This window comes from Aquarana catesbeiana, linkage group LG01 (genome assembly GCF_042186555.1).
Source record: "Aquarana catesbeiana isolate 2022-GZ linkage group LG01, ASM4218655v1, whole genome shotgun sequence".
Classification (NCBI taxonomy): Eukaryota; Metazoa; Chordata; class Amphibia; order Anura; family Ranidae; genus Aquarana; species Aquarana catesbeiana.
Window position 1 is genome coordinate 304,615,004 of NC_133324.1, and position 17,697 is coordinate 304,632,700.

Below are 17,697 nucleotides of genomic sequence, written 5' to 3' on the forward strand. Positions count from 1 at the left end.
CCTCCAACACTACTGCACCTTGTCCTGCATCCTTCCCAGCTGCCAGCAGAGTCACCCAATGCGCCGTGAAACTTAGGTAACGTCCCTGTCCATGCCTGCTGGACCATGAGTCAGCGGTAATATGCACCTTACCGCTGACCGCCCTGTCCAGCGAGGCATGGACATTGCCTTCCACATGCTGGTAGAGAGCCGGAATTGCCTTCCGTGAGAAAAAGTGGCGTTTGGGTACCTGCCACTGAGGAACCGCACATTCCACAAACTCACGGAAGGGGGCAGAGTCTACCAACTGAAAAGGCAGCAGTTGAAGTGCTAGCAATTTTGCCAAGCTAGCATTCAACCGTTGGGCATGTGGATGGCTGGGAGCAAACTTCTTTCGGCGGTGCAGCAGCTGGGGCAGGGAAATTTGCCTGGTACAATCTGACGTCGATGTACCAAAATCAGATTGCCCACAAGTACATGGCTGTGACACACCTAATTCTACACCTTCATTCCTCTCAGTGCAGGTCTCAGAGAGGACTGAAGGTCTAGTGGGGTTGGAAATCTCAGCTGATGAGGAGCAAGCAGAGGTCCTCTTTGTTCTTTGGTGTGGGTCTTTTAGATACGCTTGCCAACGAACTGCATGGCAGGTCAACATATGTCTGGTCAAGCATGTGGTACCCAAGCGGGAGATGTTTTGGCCACGCGAGATACGCTTGAGACATATGTTGCAAATAGCAGCGGTGCGATCTGATGCACTCGTCTCAAAAAAGGCCCACACCAAAGAACTTTTTGAATAACGCGCAGAGACTGCAGCGCCCTGCACATGTGGAGCTTTGGGGTGTGATGCAGTCAATGTGCTGCCCTTAGGCTGGCCCCTGGAGGGCATCCTGCCTTGTTGGTGATGTGCCGCCTCCTCCTCCTCCTCCTCCTCCTCCTCTCTCCTATCAGGCACCCACGTTGAGTCAGTGACCTCATCATCCCCTCCCTCCTCATCACTGGAGCAAACCTGGCAGTATGCTGCAGCAGGGGGAGCATGACTGCCAGATTGCTGTCCTTCTTGGGCACCCCCTCTGTCCGTGCTCGTGTTACTGCCTTCATCAAGCTCAGTATCATCATCAGAGCCTTCCAAACGCTGGGCATCCTCCTGGAGCATGTACCCAACACTGTGGTCAAACAGTTCGAGGGACTCCTCAGGAGGACATGGTGGGGCTAGGGAAGGAGTCACTGATGACATTGAGCCAAGGGAAGAGGCCGCTGCTTTGCCAGACAAAGTACCCTGGGCATGGGTGAGAGAGGATGAGGAGGATGAGGACGGCTTGGTCATCCACTCGACCAAGTCTTCCGCATGTTGCGGCTCAACATGGCCAGCTACCGAAAAAAAGGCCAAGCGTGTCCCATGGCCACGTGCTGATGAGGATGCACTGTCTCCACGACCAGCACTAGACACAGAGCCTGCTTGCCCTCTCTTATTGGCTTGTGACTGTCTGCCTCTCCTTCTTGGCCTTCCAGACATACTAATGGCCTGTAGCTGCACTAAGCTGGGATATATATATATATATATATATGTACTGATACTGCAGCTAGCAAAATCAACTGCCTGCCTGTAGTATGAGAACACCACCAACCTTCTACAGGTAGCTTTAGCTGAACACTGTGAGGTGGACGCACCCCACTAACTTGTAGGTTTAGCTGAACACTGTGAGCAGGGTGCACCCCACTAACTTGTAGGTTTAGCAGAACACTGTGAGCAGGACGCACTGCACTAACTGTAAATAGTCTAGCTGCCTGACTGTGGTACTAATAGGATCAAAAGAACACCAGCAATTTTCTTTAAAATACTGTAACAAGACAAGCCTGCCTGTCAGTAAAAAGATAACAGGAACGGATCTAGCTGAACACTGTGAGCAGGACGCACCCCACTAGCTTGTAGGTTTAGCTGAACACTGTGAGGTGGACGCACCCCACTAACTTGTAGGTTTAGCTGAACACTGTGAGCAGGACGCACCCCACTAACTTGTAGGTTTAGCAGAACACTGTGAGCAGGACGCACTGCACTAACTGTAAATAGTCTAGCTGCCTGACTGTGGTACTAATAGGATCAAAAGAACACCAGCAATTTTCTTCAGGTAGCTGTATTTACTGTAACAAGACAAGCCTGCCTGTCAGTAAGAAGATAACAGGAACGGATCTAGCTGAACACTGTGAGCAGGACGCACCCCACTAGTTTGTAGGTTTAGCTGAACACTGTGAGGTGGACGCACCCCACTAACTTGTAGGTTTAGCTGAACACTGTGAGCAGGACGCACCCCACTAACTTGTAGGTTTAGCAGAACACTGTGAGCAGGACGCACTGCACTAACTGTAAATAGTCTAGCTGCCTGACTGTGGTACTAATAGGATCAAAAGAACACCAGCAATTTTCTTCAGGTAGCTGTATTTACTGTAACAAGACAAGCCTGCCTGTCAGTAAGAAGATAACAGAAACGGATCTAGCTGAACACTGTGAGCAGGACGCACCCCACTAGCTTGTAGGTTTAGCTGAACACTGTGAGGTGGACGCACCCCACTAACTTGTAGGTTTAGCTGAACACTGTGAGCAGGACGCACCCCACTAACTTGTAGGTTTAGCAGAACACTGTGAGCAGGATGCACTGCACTAACTGTAAATAGTCTAGCTGCCTGACTGTGGTACTAATAGGATCAAAAGAACACCAGCAATTTTCTTCAGGTAGCTGTATTTACTGTAACAAGACAAGCCTGCCTGTCAGTAAGAAGATAACAGAAACGGATCTAGCTGAACACTGTGAGCAGGACGCACCCCACTAGCTTGTAGGTTTAGCTGAACACTGTGAGGTGGACGCACCCCACTAACTTGTAGGTTTAGCTGAACACTGTGAGCAGGACGCACCCCACTAACTTGTAGGTTTAGCAGAACACTGTGAGCAGGACGCACTGCACTAACTGTAAATAGTCTAGCTGCCTGACTGTGGTACTAATAGGATCAAAAGAACACCAGCAATTTTCTTCAGGTAGCTGTATTTACTGTAACAAGACAAGCCTGCCTGTTAGTAAGAAGATAACAGAAACGGATCTAGCTGAACACTGTGAGCAGGACGCACCCCACTAGCTTGTAGGTTTAGCTGAACACTGTGAGGTGGACGCACCCCACTAACTTGTAGGTTTAGCTGAACACTGTGAGCAGGACGCACCCCACTTACTTGTAGGTTTAGCAGAACACTGTGGGCAGGACGCACTGCACTAACTGTAAATAGTCTAGCTGCCTGACTGTGGTACTAATAGGATCAAAAGAACACCAGTAATTTTCTTTAAAATACTGTAACAAGACAAGCCTGCCTGTCAGTAAGAAGATAACAGGAACGGATCTAGCTGAACACTGTGAGCAGGACGCACTGCACTAAATGTAAATAGTCTAGCTGCCTGACTGTGGTACTAATAGGATCAAAAGAACACCAGTAATTTTCTTCAAAATACTGTAACAAGACAAGCCTGCCTGTCAGTAGGAATATAACAGGAACGGATCTAGCTGAACACTGTGAGCAGGACGCACTGCACTAAATGTAAATAGTCTAGAAGATAACAGGAACGGATCTAGCTAAACTGAATACAGTGTATATATATATATATATATATATATATGCAACACCTGGGATGCATATATATACACAATACACTTTAAGTGCAGCTAACTGACTGACTGTCCTGCCTAATCTAGCTAACTCAAATGAAATTACACTGTCTCTCTCTCTCTCTAAGCACACCGGAACACACTGCACAGGGCCGCCGTGCAGGCGGCCTTATATAGTGTGGGGCGTGTACTAAATCCCCTGAGCCATAATTGGCCAAAGCCTCCTTGGCTTTGGCCAATTATGGCTCTCTGTTAAGGCGGCGCTGTGATTGGCCAAGCATGCGGGTCATAGTGCATGCTTGGCCAATCATCAGCAAGCAATGCACTGCAATGCCGCAGTGAATTATGGGCCGTGACGCGCCACACGAATTTGGCGCGAACGGCCCATATCGTTCGCAATTCGGCGAACGATCGAACAGCCGATGTTCGAGTCGAACATGGGTTCGACTCGAACACGAAGCTCATCCCTACTCAGGACCCAACAATTGCACTTCTTAACCACAGGGTAGACAACGCCCCTAAAGGAAACCAGACTCTTATCTTCTTCATGCTCCTAGGCACGAAAATCACCATTGATTTCCCTTTAGGCAGCAAAAAATAACATTTCCTGGATTATGTCCCAGGAACAAATAGTAGCCAAACCTCAAGACAAAGTCAAAATCAGTGAGGCAACCTGGGAACCATGGGCTAAATACGTCAAAGTGCCGCCCTATCCTGGACACAATCCTCTTCAACGACAACATCGTAATACCCCTACTCTCCTCTACTCCCTTCTCGCGGGGAACCTCTCCCAACTATCTCTGACTTTAATCCCCCCTTTCATCAGTCTTCGATAAAACGAAGGAAAAGAGAGTCAACTTGAAAATCCTCTAGTGGGTAATTCGTTCGTAGCAAGTTAAATGACAGGTAGCAACTAATCTATCATTTTAATTCCTGGGGATTACCTACCTGGCAAATGTGAATTACCCGGGTCACGGAGTCGTGTCTTACACACTCCTCCACAGATCCAACCTAAAAGAAAGCCGGCTTTTGGTTGATGAGGTTGGGGCCAGACTGTTCTGACCGGATCTCCCCCAGTCCACAGCGTGAACCCATTGGGATGGCAGGGGGGCTCATTCAGAGCAGGACGGACACAAATCTACAACCCGCTGGAATTTACATGTTGAGTAACAAGGTCACTATATATTCCTCAAGGAGATTTGCTGTAGCTATTTACCTCTACGCCTACTATATAATTTTCCGAATGTTAACGTTAACTTTTCCAAATGTTGGGCAATGATAAGATAAAATTAAACTACATTATCACGTTAATGTTACCTGATATGTTTCTCAAATGTTATATGTGAGGCCTTGCAGGCCATTAACATACCTTATAATGTTACTTTGTATTTCACTGACTGGAAATTAATACAAATATTGAAACAGGAAAAAAAAATGTTACAGCACTGAAAATTGGCCTGGGCAGTAAGGGGGTGAAAATGCCTTGTATTGGAGTGGTTAAAGTGCGCTAAATATTGGCCATGGCTTAAAGGGGGTGTGGATAAATAGATCATGAGATTACTTACATAGTGCATAATGTGGTATCGTTAAACAGGGAATGTACAGTGTGGAGTATACGGTGGCGGGTAGTATGTGCATGTCCTTACCTGGCTGCTTGATCCATCTGGAATCCTGTGTAGAAGAATCCTCCCCTCTCTCACTTTTCTTCTGGGCTGATTTCTCCCATCTGAAGGGATGCCGGGGATGCCAGTGCAGTGATAGCTTGAGAGAGTTCCCCCTGGCGGATAAGGACTCCCCTGTACTGTGCAGGCGCAGTGCTTGCGCAGTACGAGCCACCGAAAATAGCCGAAGTTGAACAGCTGAGAGTCAGCTGTACACGGCGCCTGTAACAGGGCCCCTCGCGGGCTTGCTTCGCTCGCCATGCTTCGGGCACGGCCTCGCTTCGCTCGGCATAGCTTTATTCAAACTCTGTGTGCACTTGGATGGTGGGGCTTGAACCTGGACTCAGTGTGCAGGCACTGTGTAGAGCTGACGATCGGCTGTTCAACTTCGGAGTCTTTCGGCGTACTGTGCAAGCGCAGCGCATGCGCAGTACAGGGGTCCATATCCGCCGGGGGGAACTTTCTTGGTAAGACACCGGAAAGCAAAAGAAAACTTCCTCTGCTCACTTCTCTGCCAGGCTCTGACTGATGACATCATATATTGCAGAGCCCAGCAGAGGAAGCCACTGGAAGTCTTCCTTTGCTGACACTTTTTCTTTACATGTCTGAGCTGTCATTGCACAGACATCTCCAGCATCCCTCCTCCAGAGTTGCCAGCCCGGCCACAGGAGCAGTGATAGAGTTGTCACTTCTCCTGTCAGCGGCGGTGCCCGCCTCACCCCCCCCCCCTTCCTTCAATGCGGTGCCCATGGATGAAACGATGGGCCCCCACCGCTGCACAGATATCATCCCCGAACATATCATCCATGTGTGCAGAGTGGGTCAGTGAACAAGAGCTCTACCATATAGTATACTAATACATCACCAAATCATAAAAAGTCATATCAAATGTAAAATAACAAAATATAAAGTCCATAAATTGCAATAAACAAATAAATAAATATATAAAGTTCATGTGAATCCAAGGAGGTTTTTCGGATGTGCAGTATAAAGTGCCAAGTCAAACATGAGTGCAAAATTCGTGCTCCCCTCTGTGTGCCCTCTCACTTACCAGAGATCCAGGACTCCCATAACAGAAGTCGGATGCGCTTTGAGAGGGTGGCCGAGCTTAGTAGTCCCACTGGCTGTGTCACTGCGGCTTGCGTTGTCCTCATTGAGCCATCATAAATCCCGGAATCTCATTGAGAAGTGTGCAAACGTTATGGAGTGGCCGGCCAGAAATGATAGGTAGGTGACCATAGGTGGTGACATCATTTCCGGCCGACCACTTCCAGTTCAGGTTTGACATTGTTCTTAACATTTTAATATGAGTGGATTACCTGGAATTTTTGATTTTATACAATAAATATACAGAATTACGCTATATAGCTTCTTTTGTCTTTTGTACCCATCCAGGGGCATAACTAGAAATAGCAGGGCCCCATAGCAAAATGTTGTATGGGGCCCCCCTGCAAACAGCCCCCCCCACAGCTGCTCTTGTGTCAATGCAGCGTGACCTGTGCCACATACAGCATGACCAGTGCCCCATACAGCGTGACCAGTTCCCCTATGCAGCGTGACCTGTGCCCCATGCAGCGTGACCTGTGCCCCATGCAGCGTGACCTGTGCCCCATACAGCCTCACCTATGCAGAGGAAGAGGCAAGCCACACGGATCAGCAGAGAGCGGGATTGCCCACTGTAATAGCTTTCATTTGAATTTCCCGTCTTCCCGGGGCTCATCGTCACATAGCCCCACCTCTTGGCCCAACGCCTTTGATGACATCACATGTCCCGCATTGGATCGGCGTTCTGTCTATCAAAGGGGCCGGGCCAAGAGGTGGAGCTATGTGACGTGAGCCCCGGGAACGCTGGAAGTTCTAATGAAAGCTATTACATCGGGCAATTCAGCTCTCTGCTGATACGGACAGCTCGCCTCTTCCTCTCCTCTCTCTTCCCCTGGCTGGGAGACTGTGCCGGTGGTGCTCTCATCCTCACTGGGCCCCACACGGCTACGGGCCCCATAGCGCCCGCATGGGTCACTATGGTGGTAGTTCCGCCCCTGTACCCATCTCTGGAGGTTCATTGGGGACAACACCTTTTGTAGCTTGAATTACAGCCTGTGGGACCACAGAGCTCAGCAGTCATCATACATTTTTAGTATATTGGTTAAATAACTTACTGCTTTGGGTACATATCCAGAGAACGAAGAGCAGATTATTATTGATCCACTCCTAAATGAAATAAAACAGAGTATCATGTGCAACGCTGTTTACGAATGTATGATCATTAAGAAATGTATCAGTCTTTGTTACTGGTTAAAATTATTTGTAATTGGTTAGATAAAATATTTTAAAAAATAAAATAAAAAAAGTGCCAGTAAAAAAATAAAGACCCCCCCCCTTCCATACTAGGCTCTTTGGGTCTAGTATGAATTTGAAGGGTTGAAGGGAACCCAACGGCAAAATGAAAAAAAAATGTTGTGGGTTTTCCCCCAAAATCAGTAACAGACCCTTATCTGGGCATGCAGCCTGGCAGGTCAGGAGAGGGGGTGACGGGCGAGTGCCCCCCTCCTGAACTATACCAAGCCACATGCCTTCAACATGGGGGTGGGTGCTTTGGAACAAGGGGGGCTCTGCCGCCCCACCCCAGAGCACCTTGTCAAGGGCCTCATCTGCACAACCGTGGCTGGTAATGGTGGGGATCTGCAGGTTGGGGGCTTATCATAATCTAGAAGCCATCTTTAACAAGGGGGCCCCCAGATCCCAGCTCCCTCCCCCCATGTGAATGAGTATCGGGTACATAATACCTCTACCCATTCACCAAAAAAGTGTCAAAAAGTAATAAATAGAAGAGACACGTTTTTGACAATTCCTTTATTTAAAAATTAAAAAATAGTGTCCCTCAATGTAAATCCATTGTCAATCACGCCGCCCGCTGCACCTGAAAAAAAAAATGCTCCCGCCATCTGGAAGGCTTCCTGCCGAATGCCTGCTCTGTGCTTTGACATTTCTTATATAGGTAAGGGGCAGGGCCACCTGGCTACGTCACCTGGGGGTCCCGCCCCCTTGTGTTATCACATGACCAGCATGCACCTGTCCTTGATGTTAGAAGGGCCAGTGCCTCCAGGTGACGTAGCCAGGTGGCCCTGCCACTTACCTATATATAAAATGTCAAAGTGCAGATTAGGCATTCAAAGCATCCCAAAGCACCCACCCCTCCATGTTAAGGGCATGTGGCCTGGTATGGTTCAGCGGGGGGGGGGCTCGTCCCCTTTCTTTCCTGATCTGCCAGGCTGCATGCCCGAATAAGGGTCTGCTATGGATTTTTGGGGGGACCCCACGCTGTTTTTTTTAAAAAAATGTTGGCGTGGAATTTCCCTCCAAATCCATACTAGTCTCAAACGGTCTGGTATGGACTGGGGGGGGGGGGACTCCATGCCGTTGTTTTCTTTATTCTTTCAATAGCCGGCTGCTGGCTAATGCAACCGCAAGTCATTTTAAATGCGACTTGACTCTTTGTTTTTTTTTTGATTGATACATGTCCCCCAGAGCAGTACCCAGACCCCCATACCCTTGTAATGGCCAAATACTTGCATATAAGGGAGAGGATGATATATCGGAAGAATTACATTATAATGTATAATAATCAGTTGTATTTAATAGTTACTATGTATATTTTCTAATAATAAAACAAAATTTGTGGATTTATTAAAGAAAAGAAAATAATGAACAATTGTTACCCTTGTTTCTGGATGTGAGGTACAACAAGTTTTATCAAAAGGAAAGTTGATATTACATTGATATGGAAAACCTAGCAAATGATACAGAGAAATTATCAGTACTACGAATTGTTTAAATTCAGAAAATTTTACTAATACTATATTTCTGTAGGCCCAATATTAAAGTAGAAATCCAGGACTTACCCTCCACTACCACCACCAGCAGTTAAGCCCCGTTCACATTGGAACAGTTTATCATGCAAAATTTTACGATTTCAAGTGAAGTCGCATGATTTTAAAGCCCCAGTCAATGTGAATGTGGGCTTGAAAAAAGAAAAACTTTTATTTCAGTTTTAGATAGAAAATGGAACGATTATAAACCCTTGTTGAGCCTCACTGTTATCATGGACCCATTAGAGAGATTTCCCCTTACTTACTGGTATAGTGACAGGCATTTTTAACAGAAATTGAGGAAAAATCTGCTACAGGGACACAGACAACAGTACAAAGCTGATAGTGGTTCCTTTCTTCTGATACCCAATTATGGAATATTTTTATTTCTAAGTTAGAGTTGCAGATTTTCCCTTACTTTCTGTCTGTTGAAACCATTGTCACTGTGACAGTAATGGCCTGTACACACGACCAGTTTTGCCGTCAGAATAAACTCCGAAGGTTTCTCCGACGGAACTCCGACGGAATTCCCTTCAAGCGGTCTTGCCTACACGCGGTCACACCAAAGTCCGACCATCCAGAACGCGGTCACACCAAAGTCCGACCATCCAGAACGCGGTGACGTACAACATGTACGACGGAACTAGAAAAAGGAAGTGCAATAGCCAGTAGCCAATAGCTTCCGTCTCGTACTTGCTTCAGAGCATGCGTCGTTTTTGGTACGTTGGAACAGCATACGGACAAGCGGTTTTCCCAAAAGAAATTGGTTCCGTCGGAAATATTTAGAACATGTTCCATTTCTAGGTCCGTCAGAATTTTTGAAAAAAAAAGTCTGATGAGGTATACATCAGACTTTTACACAGCGTACACAGTATAAGACACAATTATCTCTAATGGGTCTGAGATGGCAGTACAACTCAAAAGGGTTTTAAACCTTTTTCCACTCAAACAATATGAACGAATACCTCTTGATTTTTTGCAGGTCGGCCTTTTTAGGAGTGTTTAAATGATACATTTAACATATGAGAATAGAAAAATTGCGCATAAATCTAGTAAACTGCCAACATTTCCTCTAGACCTAAAGTGTAAATACAGATAAAAATAAAAATAATGTGGCACTCAAAATAGTGACAAAAAGTATCATATAAATGAATATAACAATATATGTTGTGTATTTACAAAATGAACTCAAGGTGAATGTTTCAGAAAGTGAATGAATCAAAAACATACAAAAGTTCTTGAATAAACAAGATAATGCAGCCCAAAGGTGAATCTTGTGTAGGGAAAAGTTTCTCACACTGTTCCTGGTGAAGTCAAACTGAATCTCGTGTATAAACAAAGGATAAGATATCATGCATACCAGACTTGGTGGATTCGTATACTGTACAGTATAGGAGTCAAACAGGCATTCATGAGGAATAACCTCAACAGGATTCAGCATGCAAAGTTGATGATCTCTGAATGGGCCACTTCGGATATCAACAGAGTGGATCCACTGTCAGAAAATGAGCTCTTTAAGATGCAGTGATTCACATCAAAGGTGAACTTGGTGATCCATGAAGATGGGTAAAAAAAATAAAAACAACACATAGTGTAACACTGTATAGTGGGTTTATTGTAAAAACATCAAGTCTACAATCAAAAAAAGTTCCATACAAGGCTGGTAACATACGATTGTAAAAAAACAATGTGCAGTCATTTCAGGAGCGTCACCAGACACATTTCGTCTGATTGGACATCATCACACCCCAGCGTCAGACGCGTTTCTTCCGATTGGACATCATCACACCCCAGATGATGTCCAATTGCATGAAATGTGCCAGATGACACTCCTGAAACTACTGCACATTGCTTTTTTACAACCGTATGTTACCAACCTTTTATGGAACTTTTATGGATTGTCGACTTGATGTTTTTACAATAAACCCACTATACAGTGTTACACTATGTGTGGTTTTTATGTTTTTATACCCATCTTAATGGATCATCAAGTTCACCTTTGATGTGAATCACTGCACCCTTGTCAGGAAGGGCACACCAACATTCAAGATGGCGGCCACAGAAGTTCCCCTGTTCTGCATGTCCCACTGAGAAGGGCTGCGTGGGCACGTTTGCGCGCATCTATATACATGCGCACATGCTTGCGCACTAATGCCACACGGAATGCTAGCGTTGGTGCGCAAGCGTGCCCTGTGACAGTTCGTGGCGCTAACAGGCTATTTAAACTGACTTGCTCCCATGGATCAGTGCTGTTTGGTCTACAGTGTTCCCTGTGACTCCTGATTACTGTTTGCCTGTACCTGTTCCAGGCACAAATTAAATATTCCACAAATGCAGAAATATGAACATCCCTCTAATTTTATGTGCCTTCCTTTATTCTTCAGCAGTGCTCATTGAGAAATGCCTGTATTTTCTGTTAAGGGGGCTAGTCCTCTTAAAGTGGTATTATTCCCAAAAGCAAACCTTTATTATATTGCAATTTACCAATTCTTTGATGTGATGGCTGCATTCGTTTTCTTGTTTGGGCTTTCTTGATTCTACTTTTACCTGGTGATCTAGCCAGAAAATCTGTTGTTTTTCAACAGTAAACAATGCCCTACAAATGTAGCAGTCAGAGGTTTGAGACAAACCATTTAACACTGCAGTTGTGCTTACAATAATCAGCTTTTATTTATTTATGTAAAACCTTTATCCCATAAGGAACAACACAGTTGCTCTAACTGCTTATAAAACATTAGCTGGAGTTTATGTTCAATTTGTTTAGTGCATCTAAATCTGTCATTACATCTAACACTACCCTCCCCCTAGATTATCAATGCTATTGTCCAAAGGTGTCTCTGTTGCTCCTTTGTCTAGACTAGTGTAGGTACTCTAATACAGGAGGTGTGTTACTGGCCAGATCACCGGGTGAAAACAGAGTGAAAAAAACTTAAAAAAGAAGAAAACTAATGAAGGAAAAAGAATGCATCCACCACATCTAATGACTTTTAAGCATTATACAGTATAACATTTCTAGTTTTGTATTTAATAGCACTTTAATACTCCCTATCAGTTATACTTAAGGTGTCATCATGTCAGCCCTTTCTATTTACCGTAAGAGGGGAGATCTTTTCCAGGTGTATGCATACAGCCCTAGCTGCTCCTATCTATCTTTTCAGCCTCCCCTCTCTCTTCAGAATACAACAGACAATAGAGTTCTCAGCAACTTGGCAACAAGAATCTGAGGACACTATCACTCTGTCACTCTAATGTGACACACTCAACAGAACTTGTTCAAAGTGGTAGTAAAGTCAGTTTTTTCTCTTTGCACCTACAGGTAAGCCTTTAATAAGGCTTGCTTGTAGGTACAGTGAATATCTGTGAATATCTAAATATGCACCGAAATGAGTAGCCCGTAGTTCAGTTTTACATCCAAGCTAGAGAAGTTTCTAAAATTAAAATGGGTGTTAGAAGGCCAAATTGGATGCGATACCAATAAGACATTCAAACTAAAATATGTAAGAACTACTCTTCATTATAGCATTATAGCCCCAGTCCTTTTTCTTGTCACTCACCTTTTTCCACAATTCCTCTGTAGTTTTAAAAAGTGGACCAACGAAAGGATTCACAGCAGCATTACAGATAAAGATGTCAATTTTCCCATAAATCTCAAGTGTCTTAAAAAAAGAGGAATACTATGTAGTAAAACATTTCTGTTCACTAATATTGAGCAAACTGGGCAAATTTCAATTTGTAGCAGGTTCATACACATGGAAAAAAAATCTTCTAAACCCCAACATAGCACTTGTTATTGTTTTCAGTTTTTTTTTTTCTTTAATGCAAATTTGCTAGATTTTGTTAAAAAATGGTTGGGTATCTGGGAACTTCCATTGGGGACTTGTACCTATGGAACAACAACAAAATAAATAAAAACATTTTTTTCATTACTGTTCAATAGCGATAACATTAAAAAAGCAGGAGCTTTGGGTTCACATTGAAGATCAGTTCGACCAGAATGCAGCCTATTTGCAGTTCAGCAAACAAACTTACTAAATTTGGCCAATTTACCTGCCTGCTCAAAACTCCTGTTAATGCAGCCAGAAGTCTATAATTTAGCAGCAGTATCACTACTGCCTCTAAAATGGCAGATACTCACCAGCTTCAGTTTGAGATTGTAATATCATTCGAGCATTTAGGTTTCCTGATGCTATTGTATTAAAAGCTGTGGTGGGCTGTCAGTCAATACTCATCGTTATTGATGCTGGTTATACATGGCTTGACATTGGGGAGGGAGGATAATGGGGGGGGGGGGTTGCATGCTTGCTGCATGCCTGAAAAATGGTCTTTTATGGATTTTTAAGAGGAACCCCCCTCAATTTTTTTAACCTTAACATTGAAAAGGTACATTGTAAAGGGCAGTGGTAAAGCTTCTGCTCTTGCATGGTCCCTTTTCCCCAAGTTGATGGGGGCTAGTGTTGGCCAAACGGTTCAGCCTGAGCATGAGTTAGGGACGAACATTGGCTGTTCGCCCGTTCGACAAACATCCAAATTGTTGGGGCATTCAACTGTTTGTTCAGCCCACCGAATGTCCCACAATGCACTACACCACTGCACAGTGCATTGGAAACCCTGATTGGCTGAAACAATGAAAGCTTTGCCCAATCAGGGCACATAGCACTGTCAGAGCCATGGCTGGACACTGTCATGATGATGCTCTCTAATCATGGCTCATTGCTCTTAGTCCCACCCCACACTATTAAAATATCCTTCCCATAGTAGCCATGTGCAGTGTGATATTGGTATGGAGAGAGATAAAACAGGGCTCTGTACATTTCTATTAGCCAGTTAGTGTGCTATTGTGATTCTTTTGCGAGTGTAAAGTATAATTTTAGTGTGCATATAGTGATAGTACAGTGTGAGTGTAGTGTGACCATTCATTTTTACTTTAGTGTCAGTTTATTGTGTCAGGTTTACTGCAGTATAGTGCAGTGCATCAGTGTAGAGTGTCAGGGTAGTGATACTATATTATATTGAAGCGCATCAGGGTACTTTTTCTGCAGTATATTGTAGTGCGTTCATGCACATTTACTGCAGTATAGTTAAGTGTGTTAGTACAGTATAGTGCAGTGCGTTAGTGCACGTTTACCGTAGTATGTTGCAGTGCACATTTACTGCAGTGTATTGCAGTGTGTTAGTGCACACTTACTGGAGTATATTGCCGTGCATGTTTACTGCAGTAAATTGCATTGCGTTAGCGCACAGTTACTGCAGTATACCAAAGTGTGTTAGTGCACATTTACTGCGGTATAAGGCAGTGTGTTAGTGGACATTTACTGCAGCATAGTTAAGTGTGTTAGTGCACGATTACTGCGGAAGGTTGCAGTGCGTTAGTGCATGTTTACTGTCGTATAGTGGGGTGCATTAGTGCATGCCTACTGCAGTATATTGCAGTGCATTAGTGTACGTTTACACAGTATATTGCAGTGCATTAGTGCATGTTTACACAGTATAGTAACGGGCGTCACTGCACATTTAACGAAGTATTTTGCAGTTAGTGCACGCTTACTGCAGTATAGTGACAAGCATTAGTGCACATTTACTGCAGTATAGTCAAGTACGTTAGTGCACTTTTATGGCAGTATACTGAAGTGCGTTGGTGCACATTTACTGCAGTATTTTGAAGTGTGTTAGTGCACCTTTACCACAGTATAATGAAGTGCGTAAGGGCACGTTTACTGCAATATTGAAGTATTGAAATGTGTCAGTGCAGTTTTACTGCAGTATATTGTAGTGTGTCAGTGGAGTATGTCTGTATAGTGAGTATTGAAGTTAAAGTGCACCAAACACCACTTTCCATTGATTAAAGTGCATCCATGTACACATGTCCCCACCTCTATTACATTTTGTTAATACTCCCCCCCCATCATGTCTGGGAGGCAAACAAGGAGAGCCAGACATTCCCATGGCACTGTGAGGGGGCCAGAAATGCTTGTGTCCACAGGCAAAGGTTAACATAGTCCGTTCTCAGGCAGGGCACTAGTTCCTCTGTTTAGTGATGATGGCTGTGTTATCCAGCTACAGCATGCAGAGGAGGTGGTAGACTGGCTTACTAAACCATCCTCATTCTCCTCATCCTCCATCATCTAAGCAGAGACTAGTGCACAGTCCACCACAGCTGCCAGAGAGGCTTATTCTGCCTCCTTGTCCACAGCTACTCCTGCCATAACCCCAGCATCAGGCATGGCGGAGTCAGCTGAGTTATTTAAACACAGCATCAGCCACTTGGTCCTTGACGATGCATAGCAAGTACTTGATTCAGATGTTGGTTCTGAGGTCCAGGAAGATAGGAACATGAGCCTACAGAGTATTGCCAAGTTGGCTCAGTGATGATGAGGATGGAGGGGATGATGACGATGAGGTCACTGGCGTGACTTGGATGCCAGATAGAGCAGAGGAGGAAAGTGATGGTGAGGCACAACCTCAATGAGGCAGTCATCATGGCAGAGAAGAGATCAGCCACCCTATTCCATCACATTGTGGAGCTGTTATCTCCTGGCTCACTTCACACAGCTCATCTGGCCTTTTTTAGCACATATGCAGCCGATCGCACTGTTGCAGTTTGCAAACTTTTCCTCAAGCAGATCAAACTTGGCAAAAACACCAGCCATTTGAGTACCACATGCTTGGCACTTAACCTCCCATCACTCATTTATGACCTCTCAGCAGCCTCCACTGACAGGGATGATGGTATAGCAAAGGGTGTCCCAGATCCTTGCAGCACGTCTGCCAGTAGCACACCACCAGCTGTAGACTATAGCATGCAAATTTATCTGCCCCATCTGCTGCAGCAAAAAAACAAATAAAGTCACTGCCCCCCACATGCCCAGCATCTAAATTGAAACTCCTGCCTTTCAATCTGGTGGATTTTGCCCCCTTCCGTAAATTTTCTGAATATGCTGTACCACAATGGCAGGTTCTCAGTCGCTATTTCTTTTCACGTAAGGCCAATCCAGCTCTATACAATCACGTGGAAGGCAATGTTGTGGCATCATTGGGCAAGGCAGTCAGCTGCAAGGTCCACGCTACTGCTGACACGTGGTCCAGAAAGCATGTTTAGGAATGATATATTTAGTTCACAGCACACCGGATAACTCTGCTTGCAACTCGGAAGGATGCAGGACAGTGCTGCAGATTGTTTTACCACCAAGTCTCCATACAGCTGGTGGTGATGATGCAAGATTTGTCAGCATCTTCCGCCTCCTCCAGCCCTCCTCTGCTGAATTGTCCTATGAACCAGCAGTACATCCTAAGTGTTCAAGGGGCTATACAATAAGTCAGGTAAAAGAAGCCATGCAGTGTTTCAGCCGGTCTGTCTAGGGGACAGGACCCACGCTGGGGCAGCAAGCACATGTGGTCCAGCAAGCATGATCAGGGATGATATATTTAGTTCACAGCACACTGGGTAACTGCTTGCAACTTGGAAGGATGCAGGACAGGGCTCAGTGCTGCAGATTGTTTTGCCGCCACGTCCAGTATAGTAGCAAGTCCTAGTTGCAATCTTGAAACACCCAATACGAGGACAATATGCGACCGGTCTATGTGGCATGTTCACCAATGCCAGGAGCATGGCGGACAAGATGGGTGAACTAGAGATACTGTTGTACAAGGAGGATTTGGATTTTGTGGGAATTTCAGAGACCTGGTTCAACAGCTCTCATGATTGGCTGGTAAACATTCAAGGGTATACCCTATACCGCAAGGATAGAGAGGGTAAAAAAGGGGGAGGGGTATGCCTATATATCAAGAATAATGTACAAGTGAATGTGAGAGATGACATCACTGAGGGAGCTAGTGAGGAGGTGGAATCCTTATGGGTAGAGCTCCAAAGGGATGAAGCTAAGGGGAAAATAATACTGGGAGTATGCTATAGGCCCCCTAACCTGAGGGAGGAAGTGGAGACGGATCTCCTATCACAAATTGGATTAGCAGCAAGGATGGGAAGTGTTATCATAATGGGGGATTTTAATTATCCAGACATAGACTGGGCGGAGGGAACCGCGCATTCATTTAAGGCTCGCCAGTTCCTTAATGTCTTGCAGGACAATTTTATGGGTCAGATGGTAGACGCACCAACTAGAAATAAAACATTACTGGATCTACTGATTACCAACAATACAGACCTGATCACAGATGTGGAAATACGGGGCAATTTAGGTAACAGCGATCAAAGGTCAATTAGTTTCAGTATAAATCACACAAATAGGAAACATGAAGGGAACACAAAGACACTGAATTTCAAAAGAGCCAAATTCCCTAAACTACAAACCTTGCTAAAAGGCATAAATTGGGATAAAATATTAGGAACAAAGAATACGGAGGAGAGATGGGTTTGCTTTAAGAGCATATTAAATAAGGGCATTAGCCAATGTATCCCATTGGGTAATAAATTTAAAAGAGCGAACAAAAATCCTGGATGGCTTAACTCCAATGTAAAAATGCATTTAAAAGCAAAGGAGAAGGCCTTAAAAAAATACAAGGTTGAGGGATCATCCTCAGCATTCAG

General features: G+C 44.8%; 1 protein-coding gene across 1 annotated transcript in view; it reads right to left on the minus strand.

Annotated features, from left to right (window-relative positions):
* Positions 1-17,697, minus strand: part of LOC141143749 (dehydrogenase/reductase SDR family member 4-like) — a 158,673-nt gene that overhangs the window by 115,372 nt on the left and 25,604 nt on the right. The window contains exons 3-5 of the mRNA XM_073629352.1: positions 12,710-12,811; positions 9,006-9,076; positions 7,446-7,497 (exon numbers count right to left, since the gene is read on the minus strand). Coding sequence (XP_073485453.1) covers positions 7,446-7,497; positions 9,006-9,076; positions 12,710-12,811 — 225 coding nt within the window. The remainder of the gene's footprint in view (positions 1-7,445; positions 7,498-9,005; positions 9,077-12,709; positions 12,812-17,697) is intronic.